Here is a 24994-nt window from a genome sequence, read left to right as displayed (position 1 = left end):
GGTTAGTTGCAGTTGTTAGCCAAGCCTAGACTGAAAGAAACCGTTGAAGATAACATCTTTGAGAACAAGATCACCAGCTCCAGTACTTTTATCATGTGAATAATGCCTAATTATAAGCACTGGCTTATCAATATCCCTCGCACACCAAGGAACTGATTCCACCCTGCTCTGTAAACTAGTCTTTTAGAACATGGTTTTGTAAATAGAAAAGTGCAGAAGGCCCTAAAATCCCATTTCTTTTTCTTCAAACACACATCTAGAGAAGAGAGCTCTGCTAGGCAAGATCTGGTGAAAGGCCTCATCTTGGTTGGGCCAGAACATCAGTGAATAGGGAGAGCACCAAAACCAAGCTTCATCCAAATAACTGTAGTTAATACATGTTACCACACACTGCTACCACCTTGTGAATCAGCATAGTTCATCTGAACATCGTGGGATTAAATTACTGTCAAATATGTGCTAGGCACCTGTCAATGATCATATTTACAGTGCTAAGCTGAAACACAGGGTTTTCACTGGGTCCCTTTTGAGAGCTCTCAAGGGAAATTTTCCTGTCCAAGTTCAGCTTTCTCTCAAAACAGTGAGGTGAATGAAGGAAATTAAAGAATGCCTGTAAAATGGAGCCATATGTCATGTCATGGGTTTCCACAGAGAATCAGTAATCACCAGTTTTTAGAAAAAGCAGACATCACTTCTATTTCTACAGGCCAGCTTGTAAATGCCAACACCTCTGTTCTGTGGCTGGCAACATGGTTTCTAATAAATTGAAACCCTTCAGATGACTTCAACCGTAAAGATCGGTCTGCATCATGCCTCTTACAAAGATTACTTCCAATGGAGTACTACTGTAAGCTTCAGCAAAGGGCATTTCAGCAGGACTAGAACACTGAAGCAAATGAAGTTTCTTAACTCCAGCATTAGATGCCTGGCAGTCTAATTTACATGAGAAAAGTAGCATGAAGCCAAGGTATTTGTCATTAGAAGTCAAACATCGTGCAAGAAAGATGGAACGAAGCACACCTGGAGGCAGGAGGGTCTGACACCTCCCTGTCACCATTTCCCTTTTTTTGCACAACACAGTATCCATCAAGTCTGGACAAAGACATGGCCAAAAGCCTGTGCTAGCAGTGAGGAAATGGAGGATGGCTCATTGATACCACATTTCCTCACAGCTGGTTACTCACCTTCCCCACAAGCTGCACAATCTCTGCAAGGTCCTCTTCCTCCTGTAGGATCTCTTTGGCCTTTGTCCTGAGAGGGACAAACTCGGTAAAATGCTTGTCGTAGTACTCATCCAGGGCACGTGTGTATTTGCTGTAACTGATCAGCCAGTTGACAGAGGGGAAGTGCTTGCGTTGTGCCAGCTTCTTATCCAGGCCCCAGAAAACCTGTCAGAAGCCAGGAAGATGAACCAGTGCTCGTAATAAAAAACGAACCAAAATAATTGAAGGCACTAAAAATAACCCACCAAATCATACAGAAAGCAAATTTGAGCAAAAGCAACATGGCAAAGGCTAACACAAATGAAAGCCTGAGAGAGAAAAAGCAAGTCTTCCTTATGTTAATTTAACTATAGGAGTGACTTTCAAATACACTTCTCAAAAAAATGATGCATCTTTTAAGCTTGAGACTCCTCATGAGGGAGGAGTCAGCTGTAACAAAGACAAGACTGGAGTCTAATTAAGTGGTGCCCTATTAGATATAACTCCTTTTCCCAAAACAGGGCTGGGCAATCAGTTGCAAGACATTCTTCTGCCAGTCAGCTGCTCTGAGGGTTTTTTCGTGGTTTCAATGCACCTATTCAGAGTGATTCACCTTCCATCTCTGCTGAGAGCAGCCACATTTGAAGAACAGCTCAGTGGGCAGCAATCAGGAAGCACACAGATATTCCTGAGCAGTCAGCGTTGGAAGGAATCGCTACCTTTGTCTTTGAACTGATGTGTTTGAGATCCCTTTGGAAGAGGGAGCAATCTCATAAGGTCACCTTTTACACTGTCAGAACACTTTCCAAAGCACGCCACAAAGCTGCCGGTGTCAAACCAACGCTCTCAGACCCCAGCCGCTGGCACAAATGCACTGAAGCACGATCAGTTCAAGTCTAACAAAGTGGACAGGGGAGCCGCAACGTCGTGGGACTGTACCTGAACAATGCCCAGAGTAGCAGACGTGACAGGATCAGAGAAGTCACCACCTGGAGGAGAGACACTGAGCAGGAAGAGATAAGAAAAAGTTATTAGAATTGCTTTCACAGTTTAAACTGAAGTATCAAACACATGACTGCACAGCTCCATGATCACAGAAACCAGAAAAGTCAACACAATTTCAAGTAAGTAACAGATTACAAGCTTCCACTGCAGAAAGTGTTTGATGCATACCCACACAGGTGTAATATCGAGCATACCATGAAATATAGTTACATCAGTGACTGATTGACAGTATCAAGGTATTATTCCAGCCATTTTAGCTTCAGGTAGTAATTCCAGATTGGATTATCAAACCTATCTCAACTGGAACAGATTCAGTAAGTGTGCTGATAGGACACCTTGAAACACAGTGTGATGCTTATTTTGCAGAAAACAATATCCCAACTTGAAATTAGTTCAGATATTCACCTATACAATAACCACTTCAACCTCATTTGGGCTTGACACACTAATATACTCCTTCCCAGAGATTAATAATCTTTCAACCACAAAAGCACAATGCATTTGTGTACCTATGTTGTGGACAGCACAGCTAAGCAGAGCAAAGAATGGACTCTAGGTGTTCTTGCAGATGCTAGAGGCTATCCTGAAAACACGCGGGTGGGAAATTCACTTTGCCCACAGCATGATACACCAATCTATACAGCTTAGAAGTATGTCTAGAGGACATTTCACAGCCCACCACAACTTGAGATATGCTGCTCCATGTAATTGTACTCTATTCAAGCAAGAGAATCATGATTCATTATGCCCCCAAGTGCACACACTGCTGCTCTAACTGCCCTTTCTCTTCTGCTCCGAGCATGGTTTGACGTACTTTTCAGTGACAGCTCTAACAACATTCTTCCCTGAGCCGTTTACTGCAACTGCTGCAAGCGACTGCGATTCCACACCTCACAGAACTACCTGTCCACATTCATTCTTTCTGCCCCCACGCACAATTTAGCAGTAGTTTTGGGTGAGCAGAGACTGAATATCTACCTACTCATTCACGTATCTTTAGTTCTGCTGCTGCAGAGCAAGATCTTTTTGTCTGAGAAACAGGTACTTTGACATCCAAAAGCACAGCGGAAGAACTGCAGCCAACACAAAGCAAAGGAACGCAACACTCACGCTCCAACAATGCTGACGCTGCCTTCCCTCTCAGGATTTCCCAGACACTTCACTCTGCCAGCTCGCTCATAGAAAGAGGCCAGACGGGCACCAAGGTAGGCTGGATAGCCACTGTCTGCAAACACCAACACACAGAAATTGAGTCAAAGGCTCAGAGTTTAAAGGATGCATTTAGTAGACTAGACTGAGCAAAGACTACTCACCAGCTGGCATTTCAGCCAGTCGCCCTGAAATTTCTCTGAGGGCCTCAGCCCATCGGGAAGTGGAGTCTGCCATCATACTGACATGGTAGCCCATGTCCCGGAAATACTCAGACAGGGTGATTCCTAGAACGAAGACAACAGGGTGCTGCAGGATACAGTTCAGAAAGGAATTTTACGCCTGTATGTTGCCACTAAGATGCAAATAAGCCAAATTATTTAAGTTTACATTTTGATAGAAACAGACACTTAAAGTTATTCTTTTCACTAGATCATGTCCTTGCTTTGTTTTTTTGGTCATTTCTTGTCACTCTCCCCATTTTTGTTTATGAACCACTCTGGCTCATCTTCCATTCCCGTGTATTTCTTTGAGGAGTCATGGCAATGTCACTGATGCTACTATTTGCCTCACTGAAGCCAGAAACAAGGCCACCTCTTATTGTAAAATGTCTCCTTCCCTTTCAAACTACCAGAATACAACAGTGAGAAAAGGTCATGGTTTTATCTTAATTATCTGTCAACTTTTTATAAAAAGTTAATAAAAGGGATCCTTTTTTTTTAAAAAAAAAACCTTTAAGAGGCTGCAAAGGGAAGAAGACTATCCTGCCAACTCAGACAGTACTATTCCTGCCCATTTAGTGGCTGTACTTGTCAGCAAAGAGCTATTCACAAACAAAAGCTGACAAAATCGACAGATGGAGAAAAACCTACATGAGAGCTGGTGCAGTAAGTTCACCTCCTAAAGAAAATTTACTCAATATCTGGAGATTGTAATTATATACAAGCAAGCCAAATTCAGTTAAGATACTAGGACTTCATGCAGGCAAGGCCCAAAAGGGTTGACTTCTGAAACTAAGCAGGTTTCTTGGTACTGACCATCTCAGGAACTAAAAATACTAGAGCACGATGGCTTGCTCACACACACAGCCTTTTCCAGCCTCCTGTGAATCTTACCAGTATAGATAGACGCTTCTCTGGCAGCCACAGGCATGTTGGAGGTATTTGCTACCAGAGCCGTTCTCTTCATGATGCTTTCTACCTTGCCATCAACTTCCATTGTTAACTAAAATGCAAGGAAAAAAAACAAAAGGCAACAGTAGCAAGGTTTTTTTTGTTTATTTTCTGGTTTTTTTGTTTGTGTTTTTCTTTTTTTAATGTATTATTTGCCTTGTATCAGGATACGCTCCTCACAGCTACTCTACCAAGAGCAGAGGCTAGATTCAAGATTTCAGAATCCTATGCTGGTTTGCCTTCCAGATTGCACATAGCTTAACTCTACCATACATGCCTCACCCTCATCTCATCTTCTGCAGCTGGCAAATCCCTATTGATCCCATTCAAAGGAGTAATGACAAATCCACCGCATCAGGAAGTACATTATGCTCTCAGTTTATTAGGCTGGAAGAGCAAAAAAATCTCACCCTCCTGTCATAAGTCTGTTAGGAATTGCAGAGCTTTTTTCCCCACCTACACCAACCCAAGTTAGTCTGACAACTGAACATGAAACCACATGCATAACCCACGTGAAGCCTGACAAGCAGGTGAACAACAGAATACATATCCTGACATTTGGTAGAATTCCACTTATGAATATCCTGGGATTAACCTTTTTCATGGCCACCTCAAGCCGACTTTCTCATCTTGTAATCAATCAACACACCCAAGCCTTTATCCTGTATTTCTGACAGTGGGGTTTTAACCTAACAGTTCAGTCCATCTGCCTTCTTTCCCATATTTTACAGAACACCGTGCCACTACTAATTTACTAACATACAACCACAGGTGGAGGATTGGTAAACCTGTTGCCTTTTTTTAAAAAGAAAAAAACAACAGGCATTTTCTACTTCCTTCAGAAGGTATTCCAAAGTCTAACATATCAAACTAACATCTGGTAACTGTTTGTGTCACTGCCCTGCACATACAGATGCTGCATTTGCTATGTGTGGTTAAGTTAGAAAAGTCAGAGACATTACCAGTGAAAGGTTATAACTTATAGCCTGTTTATAACTGTGCTAAATTACACCCTGACATTCATTTTGGCTTTATTTTAAACAACTTAGAAGGTACACCCAAAAACTAGTCCAGACATTTACTGAGGGGCCACCAAACTCATTCTTCCATGAGCCAAAAGAGATTCCTGTTACTAAGACAGAACTTACAGCGGGGAGGCAAGCAGATCATTTCCAGTCACTCCATCAACAGCACATTTTATTCAGTTACAATGCCAGTACAACAGCAAGCCTTCCCAAGAAGTTTTACCTCCAAGAATTCTCCATACTAACCTCAGGGAAATCTCTCAGTACTTCAGACATTTCATTTCCTCGTTCTCCACAGCCTACATAAATGATGACATCACTGTTGGAGTATTTTGAGAGAGACTGCGAGATCACAGTCTTCCCACAACCAAACGCCCCAGGAATCGCTGTTGTGCCCCCTTGTACACACCTGAGTAAAGAAAAAGGACTCTGATTTGCCAGGAACTCAAAACCAGCTCTCTCCCATCTTAGAATATGTTTTCCAATAAAAATCCCTAGTTAAAAGCAGAGCGACAGAGTCACATGCAGTGCTCTGTGTGAGAAGGACAGAGGTATTTCACTAAACCAAAAGACTGAGGGAATAAACTACCTGTTTCTTTTACTGCCCTTGAAGTACATGAGTTATGCTTGGTACAACAGCTAGACTTTCAGGCTTGATACATAGCAGTTTTCGCAGCTGGAAGCACCAATGGAATGCAAATGCTAAGAATCACAGAATCATTAAGGTTGGAAAAGACCTCTAAGATCATCAAGTCCAACCATCAACCCAACACCGCCATGCCTGCTAAACCATGTCCCAAAGTGCCACATCTACACTGTTTTGAACACCTAAGAAAAGAACAACTGCACCTAGTTGTCCATTATAAGCATAATCAGCACAATATTTTAGGACCGGAAGTACTGAATTCAGTGTCTTGGAAGTTAGCTGCTTAACTGCAACACAGAATGCTCATTTAAGTGCAACAGTTTTCATAAGCAGTGACCCCCAAATCATTTAGAACTAATATATCCTCAAGACCATAGACAGAGATCCTACTTATTTGTTTAAACAGAGATATCAAGATTGAACGTTCTAGCCTTTCTGTGGATTTGGCATGATTATGTTAAGTTTATGTTTGTCCATTCTTTGCTAGACTAATGCACTAGAACTATCTTCTTAAACTTCTCTTCCTTTTTCCACTAGTAGGTTCTCCTGTCAAATACAGAAATACGAGAAATTCAGCTAAATGTTTTTTGAGATTATGCTGTGATACATAGTGAAAGCTAGGGGTCTGTCTGCCTTAAAAAAAAAAAAACCAAAAAAAAATTCAGGTCTCCTCCCTCTGCTTTACCCCCCAAAAGACAGATTTCTTACACATTAGAAAATAAAAGGTCGTACTTACGGGAAGAGGGCATCCAGGACCCGTTGGCCAGTTAATAAAGGATGATTGGCTGGTAACTTCTCAGTAACAGGACGGACTTGACGTACAGGCCAGACCTGGACCATACTGAACTTCTCCTTCACACCTTCAAACTCCAGCTCCAAGACAACATCCTAACAGACAGCACCAGACATCTGAAGTAAGCAAACGGCTGCACACTGGTCCAGCATGCAAATTCTCATCCCAACTACTCTGCACAGCTAGGTCTTGGATACCACAGATTTCTCAGAACCTCAACACACTATCACACCTTCCCCCCCGAGGGAAGGCTCTTTCCCATATTTGCAATGCGACTGAAGTGAAAAAAGTCCAAGATCAAGCTTCCACTAAAAATATGCTTTTGAAGAGCAACTGAATTTTACATATTCATAAGACACTGTAGATCCACACAGAGGTCAGCAAGCATTGTATGCTGAAGTGCCACTGGGAAGCCATATACATAGAAAGTACAAGATAATCATGTAATCCCTGCAGGCAGAGTAGCAGAAGCAATCATTAACTTGGACATCTTGTTGCATGAAACACTTTCTAGTCGGCATCGCGCAGATCAGAGAGAGAACATCAACTTATGAAAGAGGCATGAGCAACTGCTGTCTGGGGGACTTACTGAAGTGTCATAGTTTCCCGGCGGAGCAATGTATGTAACTGTACCCCTGTTCCGTGGGGGCAGCATGATTTTATGCTTGATAAGAGAGTTTTCATTCACCACACCATAAATATCTCCACCAGTGATGTGGCTGCCAACCTAAAATCAGAACGAGTCTATTAGTCATAAGTGAGAAGTCCAGTTTTAAAACAGGACCTTGACAAAGAGCTGTATAAAATAACAATAGCTAGTAAGCCTAGCACTGTGATTACTCCCTTTATAAATGCATTGCTACAGCACAGTTGCCCATTTCCATAACTCATTACGCTAACAGCACACTGCTAGCAACACTATCTGGGTTCAGGCCTATCAAGCCTCAGACAGTAGCAATTACTGACCGATGCAAGGAATTTTCCTTGTTTCTTTTATACCTCTCAGTTTAACATGTTGAGTAGAGAAAAGACAGCATATGTTAACCAGCAGGGCTGGGGGGAATAGAAAAAAAAAGATGCCAAGGGCTAATGCAGTGACATTTTTCCAGCTCTGAGGCTATCTTCACCATTTGCTGTTATTCTTTTTTACTCAGGTAACCCCTGCTTCTTCTGATGCTTAGTGCAATTGCACTATCTTCTTCACAGTATTGAAAATACATTAAAACTTTGCAAGTTTCTCCTATGCATCAGCAACACACAGTAAGTCACACTGATTTAAGTTTTGGTGATCCTCATCCAGTCCTCACTCTCACACATCACTACCACCTTGTAGTGGCCCTTTTCACAAACTTAATACGGCGTTAACCATAGGCACTCCACTCCGGCTCCAAGCTCGGGCAGGCAGAGGAACAACTGGGTTGTCAGAACCTACCCGTAGATTTTTGGAAGGTGTGAAGTCCCATTTGACATCTCGGCTCAAAGCTGACACGTTGACACCTCTAGGGATATAGATACTTTTGGTCAGAGTGCTGATGTCCAAGAGAGGCCTCTGGATACCATCAAAAATAGCTCCCATAATGCCAGGCCCTAGTTCCACTGACAGGGGTTTGCCGGTACGGAGGACAGGATCTCCTACAGAGACACCAGCTAAAGATTTGCTGAGGAAAAGTTCATCCAGAGAAAGGGAAAGAAACAGGGCAGAAGGCATCACATTCATATCACCATACTCTTAAACCACATTTCTGACTTGAAGGTAATATTTTTATTACTACATGCTTCTCAAATGAGGATGTGTAATATAGGCTTTATGCTACATTCAAGCTGAAATTGCTAAAGCAAAGTTGCTCATCCTCCAGAGACGCAAAGTAGGGTCACCATTCTGCTTTACGATCATTAGTTCAAGTCAATTCTATGGCTGAGCCTACTGGAGTGCCAGGCAGCAGGATGACAGAACGTCAGGCATTTCTTAAATCTTCAAACCCACAAAACAGGCTTGATTGTTAGACGATGTTATGAAATACATAATTTTTCACTTCAGAATTTGTTAGAGAGCACAACTGTTTTGACCTTGAGCCTTGCACAGCCTTTTTGACAGCAGTCTAATTCTAAAGGGACTTTGTCCAAGACCACCATTATGTCCCTCCTCTCCAATATCAAGTTGTCCAGTCTATGCACTATCTAAGCACCAAAGATGTACAATGGACTTCTCTGCAAAGGGCCAGCAGTTTGGCAAAAGGCCCTGCTAGAATACAAAAGAAACTCCCCAAACCCTATGCAAGACTCAAGAGATTAAGTAGAAGTTGACTTCAGAGAGTCCTCTCATCAGGAACCTAAGAGTAAACTATAACTTGTTCCATGTACTGACGGAAGGCTACTAGATATTACAATGATGACGCCACCTAAAATTATAAATTATTAGGTACAGAGAGGAGCTAGTCACCAGTTTACCATCTCACTCCTCAGAACAAAGCTTCAGGGCCAGCACAGGCTTTTTCCAGCCTCTAAAGATATACAGAGCCAAGTCCTAAGTTTAAAAGAATGACAAAAAAAAAAAAAAATCTGGCTTCAAGTTTTATGACTTTTTTTTCTGACACTCTCTCATGTACATGTAATAGAAAAATAAGTTTTAACTAGATTTTAGAATACATGCTGCATTCTAGCTAGACCAAGATCGTGTAAGCACACTGCAGAAGCAAAAATGTAATCTGTTACACCTGGCAAAATACTCTGCCCAGAAGGCGGCATCTTGCTCACTTCACGTTTCCTATGTAAGCATTATACAAGCATAGTTTTCAAAATAAAAAAAAAAAATACTGCTTGGTGGTTTTGCCATTTATGGTTGAAATTTGTCAAACAACTTCTTTAAAGAGCTCTAATAGTTAAATTAAAATGAACTTAAACTCTAAGGTATACATTAATTGATTTCCACTTCAAATAAAAAAAGTCTCCTCAGTACACAGCCAAGCAAGACAAGTTTTACCTCAAAACCATCAGAATTTATAGAAGCCGTGCAAAACAGACATCCTGCTGGCACTGGAAATACCAAGCGATGGTCCCAGTCAGCTTCGTCCATCTTCCTGACCATAATCACCACCGTGTTCTGGACTGCACAGTGTGGCAGGCCCAGAGGGATCAGTGAAAAGGATACAAGTTTCTTCATACACCTGGACAGTTGCCGAATCTCCTTCCAGTCGGATAATCTCCCCCACCAGTTCACTGTGGCCTACTCGTACCAGCTCGTACATAGCAGCACCCGCCATGTTGCATGCCGTGACCACTGTAGAAGACAGACGCATAGGTGAATATTTTTCCTGTTAACTCAGAAAATGTACACATCAGAAGTTGGTAAGAACTGCCCAGCATAAGTCTGGTATTCACCCAAATCAGAAGTGCATTCTTGATTTCACAACAGGGCTAACTTGGCTGCCACAAATCCTGACATTTCTAGTTTAACAGGCAAAAGAACAAGTTTCCCTGTACTTTTCACACTGTTCCTTTATGCTCAGTAAGGGAACACTATCAGAATGTAGTAACTGACAGACAATTCATGCCATAATTTCTCTTATCTATCTTAGACAGATGGTGAATGTTTTGGATTTGGAGACACAGTGAACTTTGACAGACATGTTACATAGGCACTGCTCCCTTTCAGTTACCTGGGCCACGTTCCCATCTGACTAAATTAAAAATGTGCAAGAAAATGGCAAAAGCTGACCTGGTAGTTACATAAACCTGTGGTTGGGGACCAGCATTTTCAAGCAACTCAACCTTCTGTTTACCTTGGTAGCATCTGGATGCTCACATAAACTATTTCCATGCATAGATCAAGCCAATGTGCCTGCTAAAGGCAAACACATACCCTTGTATCTAGAGCAGCAGATGCCTACAAAGCTCTTAAAGAAACACTGTTTTGATGTTCGATTTTGTAGAAAAATGATGTATATCTTACATTAACCTTCGACAGAAGACGACTGTTTTATAGCACGTTTAGGGCCTGACACCTCCACTGTTTTGAGTTACTTAGGATGGAAAGCTATACCAGTTTAAAATTGTTTTTAAGTATCAGTTCTGCAGCTAAGGAATTAGCAGTTAAAGAACAGGCATTTATTTAGGTAGACTCAAGCTAAGGGAGTTTCTTATTCATCAAATAAGCTGCGTTAACAAAAATACATGTTATTCTTCTATTCTCACATTCCCATTCTTTCCTTCATCTCTTGAAGAGAAAGCAGGAGGGAGCAGAAACACCAGGTCAGCCTGCATGTATTCAAAAACTGTTACCATCGGAACCTAAAGAAACTATGTAAGCTGACAAAGGAGGAAGAGTCCTCCTCCTCCCAGCTGCACTACCACCACACACTGTCACCTTCTCTGACCCTTGCAGCTCCTTGCTGAGCTCCTGCAGCCCATGGTGCAGTAACACAGAACAGCCTGACACTGTCAGGGGACCGAGTGTTCCAGAGAGTACAGGGTCAAACTGCATTTCAGTGAAAATGGACTATGCATCTCACACCCTTTTAGAGAACCTTAATACACTGGGCCTGCAGATTTCTGACCAAATGGCTTTATCTCATCCAGAAAGCTTACTACCTTTTGTTTTCATTATTACTGTTGATCAGTCTGCTTCTGCTTATTATGTCTTTAAATAAGATTAACTAGCAGCAACATCTTGTTAGTATATTTCTTCACCTTTTAATCAGACTAGAAGTCTTCCTTCTTCAAAAGCCCTCCCAAAAAAGAAAGAGAAAAAGCCCCACCCAGAGCTCTACTATACTTCTCCACTTCCAAGTTCACAAGATTAACAAGACACTAGATGAAACAGAACCTAAAATTTCCTTTACAAAATAATACCTACCGGGTCCTGAGACTCCATGGACATAGCCAACAAAAGCCTCTCTGTCCTCATCACGGATTTTGGGTAGCTTGGAGAAGTCCATTTTGCCCGTTCAACTGTACAGAAGGAAAAAAGAAGAGCGTCAGTCCTGAAGAATACACACACGTAATAATTTCCTCCTCTTCCTCTCCTCTGCTCTCTCCTTGTTTCCAGTTAGAAAGAATTCTGAACTGAAGAATTCTTAACTCATATAGCCTGAAGCACCTTAACCACACTGATTTTAAAGCTATAAAAAAGTTAAAAAGTAACTCATTTAAACAAACAAAAGAACTAATATCCCTTCTTGCAGAAACACAGGGGTGGAACACCACTCCATAACACACTCCACAAAACACTGCTGAGTGAAACAGCTACACTCCAAAAAATGCTCTAAGACCACCAGACTGTTTTCAAGCCCAATAACAAGATATTTAAGCAATGGAGAATCTTTTCTGTCTTCCACATCTCATCTACCCTCCTTCAAAATACGGAGTTTTCCATGATTTTGAGTGAGCAAGAGAATGTTCTGGGGATGCTTTACTGCCACCAGTCTCTACAAAGCAATACTACAAATATTAATTGTGAAAATTTTATTTTTGCTATCTCAAGCTGCTGAACCGGAGTGTTCAGAGGCAGAAACATACATTTTCACAAGCACCAGCACACAAACATGTGAGGCCTCTCTATATACCTCACAGCTAGGTATCATGCAGACTTTGCTCTCAGTGAAACCCGTTGAGCATTATAGAAGAGTTGTGCTGAATAATGGCAAAAAACCCCAACTTGCAACAGTTAAACAACAGACTGACATCTCACGCCAGTAACTGTTTAGGGACTTTAAAACAACTGGCATAGCAAAAGCTGTTGTAGAAACAGACCTCCTCCATCTGTTTGTCCTGCAATCGACAGTTGGGCTGTCCTGCCTCTGGTGCCGATAAGGATATTCGATGGTTTTGCTTTGTCAGCCCTTACCAGGCTTTGCGTTACCTTGGAAACTGATCAGTGTTAAGAGAACTGTAAGGCAACCCTCTCCCCATTCCTACTGTACTGACCCATTTACGGCACAGCGCTGGTGAAAGGCGCGGTGTGGCAGCCCCAGCGTACGCTGCTCTCTGCCTATCAACAGGGCCTATCCAGCAAAAGCCCACGGTTCAGTGATGTGAACCACGTGAGGCATCTCTCGACACTCACAGCCCTTGCGAGAAACTTACCCTAACCCGGCATCTTCTGCAAGGCAGCAAATACAGAGGCATACTCAGGCTTGAAAACCTGCCCCATGTACAGGGAGGAAGACGACCACTGCATTGCCAAGCCTTCCACCATCGTTAAAGGATGCTTTTCCACTTGTTCTTCAGGAGCAGTAGGGAGCTGACATCTGCTATTCTTAAAATTTTATGACTGTTTTCCAGCTTTTTCATACTATACTACAGATCCTCTTTATGAAGCTAAATGTTTTAAATCTGTGGCTCTGGTCTGTAAGAAAAGGATCTCCAATGATCCCAAACTCCTATTCACCCTGAAGGAACAGCTTCTTCATGGGCCATGTCTTGCTGAAGTGGATTGTGTAACATGGCTACCACCAACTGATTTCACAACAGCTGCCACAACAGTCGATCGTGACTCAGTCACCATCAGCCTGGAGTGGAACTTCTAACTGGTCTCGAACTCAAAGACTCTGCAAGTCAGGTATCTGTTAGATCCCTCTACTCTCCATGATGACAGCGTATCCTTTAAGCTGCCTGTTGCTTAGGCCCAGAAGACAATTTTAATTTCACTGCTTATTTCTCAAAACTCTCCTCTAACAAATGGCAGAGGCGAGGTCCTTGCAAAGCAATCTGCAGTTCCTTAGCAGCTGGCAAGAGCTGGTTCTGATCAGACTACCATAACTACCTCATCTTTTTCGCTTTTAGCAATTAAAACATTGCAAAACTCAAGCACAATAACTGTTCATACCAAAATAAGCAGTTGATCTTGCAAATCCACCCAAAACATTTATTTCAACACACCATACAGAACAATCTCTAGAGTCCCACCACCACAATCTTCTACAGAAGCACAATAAAGAGAGCGTTAAACCAAATTCTCCTAACTGAATTAGTGATGCTGTCTGGCAATTAGACAGTACAGAGTCCCATATGAAAGAGTCCATTTATGAAGGCAAGGAAAAGCAGGAAGAACACTGGCCAGTTTCAATTTAAATTAACTTTTCCTCATATCCAAAACCTGCTGGTCAGCTGACCGCCACTTGAAGCGATGGTTTATCTTATAGGGAGGCAAGTAAGAACCTCAAAACAGTCATTCTGCAGTGAAAACAGCAACATCCTCACCTCCAGCACCTGGCTCTCTCGTTCCTGCGGCTGCTCTGCTCCCTCCCATTTCGCACAGCCACCTTCCCCACTTACCAACCAAGTCAATTCAACAGGAATGGGACTCCTCTGCTAGACCACCTAGGAACACATCAACAAACCTTGTCTTTGTCCTCATCTTTAGCATCTGCACCAACTGCTTTTAAACACATACCTATTTAACTATTCCAAGTGTAAAATATACTTCCTCACCTTTCTTTGTTCCATCTCCTATGTACCTCCAAACAAAGTACACACAGTCTAAAAAGCCAGTGCTCACCCAGCCAAGCTGACCTCTTTTTAAGGGGCTACACATCTTTCAACATTGAATACAAATTAAGAAAAAAAAATGCTGCTATTTGTCTCTGCGTAGTTTTCTCGTGCTTGTATATCAGCAGTACAGATTTTCATTATAGATGGAAAAGTCCTTGAGGGCAGAAATGTTGCCTTACCTACCTACACTGTTAAATGTCCTCATCGTTAAACAAAATTCCCTAAAGCCTGACAGAATTTGCTAAATCATGTGTTACACACATACAGACAGTATGTACCTACCCAAGAAGCCATGGTAGCTAGCCATTTTGGAAATCTACCGAGTTCCTACAGCCTTTCAGAGGCCTCTCACCAGCACAGGGTATCAGACACTATACGCCATCCACTCCCACAAAGCCCACTAGCACACCTACATAGGGTATTAGCTTAATTTTAATTCCTTTATGAGCAAAGATGCATCTTGTATCCTTTAAAACGTACATACAGGAGTCTTCCTCACCTTAAACAGTTCAACAATTGATTTTAAACACACTTTTAAGCTCTAACATGGTCATATTCTGCCCAACAGTGCCAGAAATCAAAACATTACTTGCTGCAGAACCATCTCTGACTGAAAGGTGATTTATTAAAGCAATTTTATAGTCATAATTAAACAATGACCTGAGTTTTCTATCTTGATTTCTCCCCAGCACAGTAATGGGGCTACACAGTCACCCCAAAAATGTAACTGTCCTGCTCTCAATGCCAGAAAAACCTGCTTTCTACTACAGGTCCTTGCTTTTGCTTGAAACATTTGATCAGCCCCTGAAACTACACAATGAACTGCCTTACCAGAAAGGCCTCCTCAAAATTAAGACTCCAGTGAGATTTTTAGCAGGAGCCTTCTTGCAGCAATGAAGAAATACATGCCTATTTTATCATACAAGCACAGATTCTTACCTTATTTTGCAGAAACAAGGAGTAACAAAAATCCACAGGCCCAGTGAAGCAAAGCCAGAATTCGGCAGCTAAGCACCACCACTTAGAAAATAATTGTCCTTCTAGTGCCCCTACACAGAGGGATGAGAAAGCCTGCTGCAGAGGGGGAAGAAATTCCTGACACACAGCAGAGGCATAACCACCTGACTTGATGAGTCATCAGTCTCCCTCTCCCACCAGCACCGAGGAATGCCGCAATAGCAAATCAAGCTACCCCGAGCCCAGCTGAACGCCCATCTGTGCCCTCCCTACTGCACAGGACTGAGCAGAAGAAATTAAAGGAAGCGTTCAGCATTCGCATTAAGGGCCTCCTACAAAGCCCCTAATCCTAATGTCCCAAGTGGTACAGACTACTACATAAAAATCCTTGAGAGAGAGATGAATGCTTTCTGCTGGAATCCGTTACCTACCAGTCCTCCAGCACAGTATGTCCATGTCAGTGCGCGCTCGGTTCTGGAAGAGCTTAACAGAACAACAGTTTAACAAAGGACCACACAGGGAGGTGCTGAAGACACTGCAATACTAATTGCTTGGGGATGCAGAACAGGTACTGATTCTTGTCAAAACAGTCTTGTGGGGCTTACTTCTGCTAATACAAGAACCCCTTCCCCTAGCTAGCAGAAGCACTGATGCAACTGCACAACATCCAACACCTTAGTGAAGCAGGCTGGTGTGCCACCTCGAGTGACAGCTGCAAGAATCCATTTTCAGAGATCAACAGGCACTGACATTGTCCTGTACGTCGCACAGAAGACAAGCAGCTTTGCAGTCTCTCCCCCAAGAAGCCACATGAGCGGAAGAGCTCCTTGCAATCTTCACAACTTCTCAAGGCTATCTTCACAAGTTCTAGGATTAGCAGCACATCAAATTGGCACAAAATCTTAAATACAGTAACCAAAATGCTAGTAAATAGCATGAGACCAGCAATCCAGAGCAGCAGCATTACATTAATAAGTCACCAGTGCTAGGACTCATTCTGCTGGAGTAACTTTGAACTAAGGTCATAGATATTACTACATCTGAAACAGACTAATATGCTCTGACTTCCTAGGGTAGAAAGATAGAGTCAGAATATAAGCCCTTACATGCAATATCCAGGAAAGCTTAATAGGCATACACAGTAAAACAAAGCCAAATGTAGGTTTCCAAAGAAAATCCCTCCTCCTCTTCGTAAAAAATCTAGATGTAACAGGACAGTAAAGATCACAACCCATACTGGACAATCAGCTTCGCACCACATTTGAGTCGTGCTTTAAAATCAAGACTGCCAACATTTACTGTGTTCACCTGAGCTGACTTTGGTACAGTGCATAAATCCCACTGTCCAGCTGTATGAGGATGTCTTGCAAGGGCCTCAAATAATAGGATAATCACTGCCACAGATTTCCTGTAACTTGGACAGTTCACACTTCCCCTTCCAATAGACGATAGTAGGAAGTATTAAAAAAAAAATATAGTGCCCAAGTTACTAGACAAAAGCAGAAGTTCGGCAGCATTTCTGCACCCAGAATTCGGGATATCGTCCCAGAAGAAACAAGATGCCCAGAACCCCAACGCAGGTTACTTGGAAAGGAAGCCAAACAGTGTTCTCAGGAAATCTGCTCCTTCATACTATGCAGAGTTACAATTTTACTACAACACAGCAGGGATGATTGCTCCAGATTTCTCAGTCACCAAACAACAGAATCGCTGAGGTTGGAAGGCACCTCTGGAGATCATCTAGTTCCAACGCCCGGCTCAAAGCAAGCTAAAGCAGGCTGCTCAGGGCCACATCCAGCTGGGTTTTGATGACCTCCAAGGACAAAGACTCCCCAGCTCCCTGGGCAACTCATTCCAGTGTTCAGACACGCTAACAGTAAAAAGTGTTTTCTTATGTTTAAAGGGAATTCTCTGTATTTCAGTTTGCGCCCATTGCTTCTTGTTACTTCAGCAGATACCCCTGAGAAGAGTCTGGCTCCATCCTCTTTGCTCCCTCCCATTAGGTATTTGTATGCTTCACAATACGATTCTTGGAGCCTTCTCTTCCTGAGGCTACACAGTCCCAGCTTTCTTACCCTCTCCTCATCCCTCCAAACCCTTAACAGTCTTTGCAGCCCTTATCTGGACCCACTCCATTAAGCCACGTCTTCCTTCTACTGAAGAATCCAGAACTAGACACAGCACTCTAGACTGGGTTTCCCCAGAGGTTAATCAAGGGAGAAAACCTCCCCCCTGAACCTGCAGGCAGCGTTCTTCCTAATGCAGCCCAGGACAGTGCTGGCCACCTTTGCCATAAGGACACATTACCAGCTCATGTTCAACTTGGTGTCCACCAGGACCTCTAGTCCTTTTCAGCAAAGCCACTTTACAGCCAGTCAGTCCCCAGCCTGCAGCAGGGCACGTGGTTATTCCTCCCCCAGTGGAGGACTTCGTATTTCCCTTTGTCAAACTTCATGAGACTTCTGTCAGCCTATTTTTCCAGCCTGTTAAGGTCCCTCTACAGAGCAGTACAGCCCTCTGCTATAGCAAACGCCTTTGTACTTGATATCATCTGCACTCTAAGAAAATCAGGCAGGAGTTGCCTCCTGTGCTCAACAGAATGATGTGAGTTAGTTGAGGCCGCATCCGCTCTCCACAGGTCAGGAATCTGCTGAAGTGACACTCAGCTACACGCTGTGGATCCATCTGCAACCACACAAGACAATTCAACTTTCACGCAATTTGTTTCTTGAGTACTGTAAAGCCCCTTACTCTCACAAGGCCTGCTACTCAGCACATGTACAGGTAAACCCAGGTGTATCCAAGAAAAAAAGACAGGAAGTAGAATTATGCCATCACTGTCAGCACAGCACACAATGGCTACAAAGCGAGACTGCGCAACAAGGCAATTCATGAAGCCCATCACAAGCTCCTACTGCCTTCTTCCTCCAAACAGATGGGGACACACCTTTGGGTATGCCAATACATGCAAGCCTGATACTTCAAGCAAACATCATGCCTTGCACACAAGCTAAACATACATAAAATACACTTATATTTAATACATATATACAGCATAAGAGACTCTCCCTTACTACAAAGACGGGGTGTGACATCTGTGCATGCAAGAAGTACCAACACCACAAACTGCTATTCAAGCACCCAAACTTTTATTCAGAAGCTTGGGAGATTCTTTCAGTTAGCCCAGAACAGGACTAGAAAAAAAGCTGTGTTTGAACATGACTGAGAAGTTAGCAGCAGCGATAAAACCAGACAGAAAGGCTGGCAAGGCATTCATTGCATAACTGCTTTGACCCACTGATGATTTGATCAGCTCAGTAGATAACCGGCCTTCTGACTTCAAACGCAGTTATCATGCTGTATCTAGACTTGATAAAGATCCTGGTTTTGTCAATTAAAATACTCCTGTTACTAGAGAAACCCACATTGCTCACGTGAAAAAAATCTTCATCAGCTGACTGGTTATATGCTGCAGAGTTTTCCATAACTGGGTTTTCTACACCAATTCTTTCCGCTCAGCCCAGAAGGCTTCTCCAGAGGAGCTCTAAAGGTGGAAACAGATGAGCCTCCCCTTATTTCTCACTTGCCACACTGCTTCACTAGTGTCCTACTGCAAAAAAATTGACATCTCTTTCAGCCTGCTACACATCCTGCCCCTTCTTTGCCTTGATAGGCTTTCACACAAAAGAAAGATCTAATGCAACTGAGATACAAGCCATAACACAGAATACGAATGCAATATTCATTTCTGTGTCCCACAGCTGCCTTCATTTCTTATCCTGATCCTGTTGTCTAGCTGCTAGGGCTGAAAAGTTCTGCAGCCATCTGCTTGGTGCAATGCTCAGTCATCTCCTCTAGACAAGCAACATTTTCATTAACGTTACTAACATTACTGCAAAACTAAAATCCACCTTTGCTTTTATTCAACAAAAGTCACTCTACTTTTAGGTGTATTTGGCATCGTTATTCGAAATACTTCTTGTTCCTCTAACCTTTAAGATGACAAGCATCAAAGTGAGATGAACACAAAGCTGAAAGCAATTATGGCAGCAAACTTTACTACAGTTCAGTAGAGTCACTTCTGAAGAGTTCAAGATTCTTACCTCAACAGACAAAAGGTGTGCAAATTCATAAAACAACTATTGCTAGTTTTGTAAGTCAGGCTCAGTTTTACATGCAGAAGCATATTAGTAATTTGGGCTCATTAAAACCCATCATCTCCTCTACCAGCCTCACCCCTGCCTCACCCCTTGTCCCTAAATGTAATAGCTAAAACAGTGAGCACAAGTTTGGAATAAGCATTTCATCAGTACGCTTAATTTTCAGAGCAGTCTTTACAGGTGGGATATTATGGAATCTTCAGTTTATTATGTGAGGTATTTGACAGCTAGTTTGAAGAGCTACACCACGAGTAAGTTTGCATGAAAGTCTTTGAGACAGATCTAATACCTCAGCAGACAGAAGTGCTCTTTTACAGCACTTTTGTATAATGAAACACCTGGTTGGAATCACAACACATGTATTGGCATTGGACTCCAGTAAAAGGAAATTAAGCTGAGGTCGACTTTTCCTGTAATGGAAAACTTCATCGTTATGTTTTTAAAGCATGCTAAGCCACATTTGGAGATTTTATGTTCAATTACCTGAAGCATTTACAGCTTCTTTAGAATAGCCAGAGCCCCTCCAACATATTACATTTCAACATTGTTTAAAATATATATTGTGGTGGTTGTCTGAACATCTACCAGATGATGCAAATATATCTCATGATAACAAAACTCTCAAGATTTCAAGGATCTAGAAGAAATTCACGTAATAGAATTGCCTTTTTAGAAGTCCTTACCAGTTGCATTTAACCAGAAATACCATTTTGTTTTTTTCTCAAGAGCTCCCTTTTAAGGTATTACTTTCATAGGAAGAAACAAAATAATGATATAGTGTGACAACGACAAGGACCAAATGTTTGTCCCACTAACTGGACATCTTGGAAGATGCAGTTTCTTTGCCAGAATATTAAAAAACTGTCAAGCTTCAGGCCATTAAGGAAACTTGCATACCCGAAAGCTTTTGTCCAGCTATAATAAACTATTCTAATAAAGGCACATTCTTCTCTCTATAAAGCTAATACTCGTTCCCATAACCTTTCTATCCCTCATCACACCCGACCATCCCAGCCACACCAGGACTGCTCTTCATGCTTTGGGCACAGAACGCAGACGAGCATCATAGAGATTCAGACCACCGAATCTTTTACGTAGTCTTAAACAACAACAAACCGCTCCAGTAAGCGAGCATAGCTTATAGCGTCCTAAAGATGGGACGCAGCGCCAGGAACACTGCATCTTCACAGTGCAGATTTCAGCATTTTTCTTGGGATGCTATCTGGCAGAAAGAGCTTGTTGCACAGACTGGTCAGCTGAAACTCACCAGTGCATCAACATTTCAACTTGGCCACGAGAATCCTGACAATACGCGCACTCTTCAACCAATTAAGAGGGACAAAGATTTTCACATCACAGAGATACCCTCTAGGAACACCGCTTGTCTCAAGCATTTGCATCTGCAATGGGTCCATTTTCAGCAGACATTTTAGTTCATTGCACTGTTTGACAAGGATAAGTCTTGGTTAGCATTGGGGTAGCAATGGTCTTCAAAATTATTCTTCTAGGGATTATCCAGACGTCAGACAGCTAGTGCAGAAAGTCCAGCGCTATAAAAGCATGGCCATGATGGCAGCTTCCCATACTAGTTTTAGTACTTCCCCATTACTCCTGATCTGCACATTTTAGACACCCACAATGGACTCTCCAAAATGCTATGTAAACTATGACAAAATTAAAGAACTGTCAACAGACACCATGCATGTATTACTTCACTGTCAGACAAATTATTTCTGGAGAGAGTGAGCAGTGACACTGAAATTTGCTGTTACACAAGCTCAGAGGAGTAATCAGGCTGACGAACCAAACAAATTCAGCAGCTAAAACTGATCTTCATCTGCCATTTGGTTATGTGATAAAGTCTGTTAGACTAGGACTTTCAGGATTTATCCATGTACATCTTGCTGGTTTTCAGAGTCAGCATATCATTCCATCAAAGGCAAACCTTATAAGGCAAAGTCTGTTATAGCAGCCATACAATATATTGAAGTTGAAAAAGCTAGCATCAAACTGTCAATTTTTCTAATAAGTGGGGGTGTTTAACTTGAGAATTTGACAAAAACAGAAGAAATAAATGCACAGATGAAAACAAAGTAACCAAACCAAAAATATTTGAGATTGTAGAACTTATTGCCATGACACATGGCCAAACCCAAGAATTTAGTACAAGCTTAGCTGTCCATTTTCAAAGGGGAGGAGGGAGTGAGCACAACAAAAAGAACAAAAAAGTCTTTTCAGAACATAAAAGAAGGTACAGCAATGACAACCAGAGGATCCAGTCTAAGCCAGTTTTGCACACTGGACCGTTCGGTGATTACTGGCTTAATTTATACTGGAAGAAAAGGTTGAAAAGCTTAGATTCATGCCACTTCCTCTGCTGGAGCAGGTCCCCATTTCTCTCTGCCCAGCTGGAAGGCTAAAGAACTCACATGTTTTAAGATGGTGAGTAAGAGTGAACAAGCATGATATTCCAGCTGACTACATTGTCTGTTTTCCTTGGTACAGTTCCAATCTAAAAAAAATCATGTGGATACCATTGTTCAACAATACCTCAATATTTCCAAGTCTAAAATCCCCCACTTTTCTTTGAAACCAATGATACAACTATGGAGGAAAGAAAATCTGTTTCAGTTCTAGGCAACATAGCATTGGGTTGTTGTGTATGTTTTGGGTTTTTTTTGGGGGGGGGGTTACTTTGTTTTATTAAAAGAAAAAGAGAGAGAGAAAGAAAAAGAGGGTTTATTACTTGGCCAGCAATAGCATGCAACATTTTATGGTCAACAACAAAGCAACCAAAGACATCAACTAGATTATCCTGTAAACCTTTTACTCCTTTAAAAAGAGTAATCAGGAACATGGCCTTAGTTCACAAACAAGCAATTTAAAAGCATGAGGGAAAAAACGTCAGTAGGAATTTTCAGAGCTCAGGAACTCAAAGAGACAGTATTGCGGTATCAAAACACAAGAGGTAAAGTGCAGTGCCTCTAAATGTATCTCCAGGGGAATCATCCAGCAATCTGCTGGTCTATAGTGGCTTTGGATGACAATGTGTAATACCAGTACCCATGCGTGTCTGGAAGATAAATGCACAAAGTCATACTGGGAAAAAATTTAGACAGGAGAAGCACAGTGAAGCCTGCAGGCTTTGCAATGTAGGCTTAAGGAGGTATAAAACAGTTAATATATACTTAGACCAAAATACAAGCTACGTTTAAGCTAATGCTGTATAAAAATTAAACGTCGTACTAATCGTTCATGCTTCAACCCTAATATTAGCACTATCTGTAGAAATTAGTTCTTGATTTGGAAAATGGAAGGGCTGCATTTACAGGAAACAGAGATCTTGTGTTACTGTTGCAACACCAGACTTCAACCCCCATTTGAACAGTCAGCTGATGCCAGCCGTCATTTTCCAGTACTGTCTTAATTTCTCCTTCCCCATCCTCTCAAGCTGACGGCCATGGTGGTTTATCATTTCTGAATGCCGTGCTCTGTCCCTTGATTATAGAATTATGACTAGTTTTTTCCCCACATAAGAAAGTAAAACTGTTTTCAGAAGACTTGATGTAATAAACTGACAAAAACATAAAAAATAATTGCAATATTTCTGGTAATTCAAAGACCTGTAGACACTGACCTCACTTCACATATTCTTAAGTAGAAAATACTAAACTGTAGAAACTCTTAAAACATTTATGCTTGCTACTCATTGAAAAGGCCTTTACGAGTACTGGATAGAGAAGCCAAACACTGAGCTGCTGCAGACCTGCAGAGTGCCAAAGTCAGCACAAATACAGCAACTTACAGTACACTGACGATCTGCCGCAGTTACTCAAACTTCCACTTGTAAATGCCAACCTACAACTGGCACGTTCTTGCCGTCACAGCAGGTTCCCCTCCTTTTCCACCCCCTCTCCGCTCCACCAAGTAGTATTAGCATTTGAGATACCATGCTGGATCAAATAGCCAGTGTACTTTGCTGAAGTATTGCATTACAATGACTAAAACTATCACCAAATTGCTTCTATTCCCAGCTGGAGTGCAAATTCTCTGAGGGATGCTAGTAAAATCTTAGGAAGAAATCACTTTGGACAACCATGCCGAATGGGTAGATCTTGACACACGTGTCGCATACACCGGTATCACGGCTATCTGTAATGTGTACAGTTACCATCCACAGCCAGTCACGTAAAATTTCTTTCTTGACTTTAAGTGAATTCTAAGCGTGATGCTTAGAACACTTCTTCTAAATCAGGATTTTGTCACTGGCTACAGGGATAGGAAACACGTTCGATTTACCATTTCAGCTGCAAAACAACAGGCGGGCCCTTATACGAAGTCGCGGTCAGAAGCCAGCAGCAGCGTTCCCGACCCACAGCCTTGCTGCTCGCTCCCTGCCGGGCTACACTCAGGGCACAGAAAGGTTCAGTTCCACCCGCCCAAGATGGTGGGGTGACCCGGCGCAGAAACCCCGCCGCGGCCACCGCGCCTCTTTACACAGGATCCTGGGGCATCCCCGCGACACCTTGCTGGGCGTCCTCCAGCAGGTTCCTTACCCAGGGAAACCCTGCTCAGGGGGCGGCTCCGCTTCCCAGGCCTTTCCTCCCTGAGAAACGGGACCGGGAAGGGCACGGCCGCCACCACCGGCCCGTCCTACCGGGGTACTGCTGCGCGCCGCCGGCTCCGGTCGGGAGCGAAGAGGCGGCAGGCTCGGCCCCCGCTCACCACGCAGCCTTCGGCCCGTACCGCGCCCGGGGCGGGCGGTGAAGGCCGCCGCGCAGCAGACGCTCGCTCCGCGGGGCCTCTCCTACAGGGAGGCCGGGAGGCCGCCAACAGTCCCAGGCCGGTAACGGGGGGGGGACGGGACACACACACACACAGGACCCCTCCCCCCCGTCCAGCGGTTCGCACGGTGAGGGTGCGGGGGACAGGGCAAGGCAGCGCCAAGGGAGAGCGGGGGGCGGAAGGAGCGGGGAGGGGGGGGGCGCGCGGCGCCTCACCTGCTGCCGGCACCGGCACACCCGAGGCCCCGCTCCCCCCGGCGGCGCTGGATCAGCTGATGCCGACCCCCGCGCGCATGCGCCGCGGCCCGCGCCGGAAGCGCCTCGCACCGGCGGGCGTCCCCGCGCCCAGTTCCGGGCGGAGCTTTACGCCCCCCCCCCTCACCCCTCCCCGCGGCGAGCAGGCAGCCGCGCGCTGGGTGCCGGGGCGCGCGATTGGCCGCTCCGCACCACGCGGCGAGGCGCCCCTCCCCCAAGTCACGCGGGGGATGCCGCACGGCGCCGCTCCGCCCCCTCCCCCGCTCCCCGCGAGGCGCGGCGCGTGCGCGGCGGGAAGGGGGGGGTGGGTGAGGGGTCATGGCGGCGAGGCGGCGGGCGGGGGCGCGCGCGGCGTGAG

General features: G+C 43.5%; 1 protein-coding gene across 2 annotated transcripts in view; it reads right to left on the bottom strand.

Annotated features, from left to right (window-relative positions):
- The window catches only part of ATP6V1A (ATPase H+ transporting V1 subunit A), a 32138-nt gene extending 7439 nt beyond the window's left edge, over positions 1-24699 (bottom strand). Inside the window, exons 1-12 of one of the 2 annotated variants that reach the window (XM_075437643.1) lie at positions 24598-24699; positions 11845-11939; positions 10141-10269; positions 8425-8639; positions 7582-7719; positions 6936-7087; positions 5800-5962; positions 4472-4580; positions 3521-3643; positions 3318-3432; positions 2142-2205; positions 1185-1388 (exon numbers count right to left, since the gene is read on the bottom strand). In XM_075437643.1, the coding sequence (XP_075293758.1) occupies positions 1185-1388; positions 2142-2205; positions 3318-3432; positions 3521-3643; positions 4472-4580; positions 5800-5962; positions 6936-7087; positions 7582-7719; positions 8425-8639; positions 10141-10269; positions 11845-11926 (1494 nt within the window). In that variant the 5' untranslated portion in view covers positions 11927-11939; positions 24598-24699. Of the gene's footprint in view, positions 1-1184; positions 1389-2141; positions 2206-3317; positions 3433-3520; positions 3644-4471; positions 4581-5799; positions 5963-6935; positions 7088-7581; positions 7720-8424; positions 8640-10140; positions 10270-11844; positions 11940-15419; positions 15600-24597 lie in introns of those variants that run through there. The other variant, XM_075437649.1, reaches the window with a different exon arrangement.
- Positions 24700-24994: the final 295 nt, after the last annotated feature.

This window comes from Opisthocomus hoazin, chromosome 1 (genome assembly GCF_030867145.1).
Source record: "Opisthocomus hoazin isolate bOpiHoa1 chromosome 1, bOpiHoa1.hap1, whole genome shotgun sequence".
Classification (NCBI taxonomy): domain Eukaryota; kingdom Metazoa; phylum Chordata; class Aves; order Opisthocomiformes; family Opisthocomidae; genus Opisthocomus; species Opisthocomus hoazin.
The sequence above is the reverse complement of the archived record's forward strand: the minus strand, read 5'-3'. Positions and strand labels throughout refer to the sequence as shown.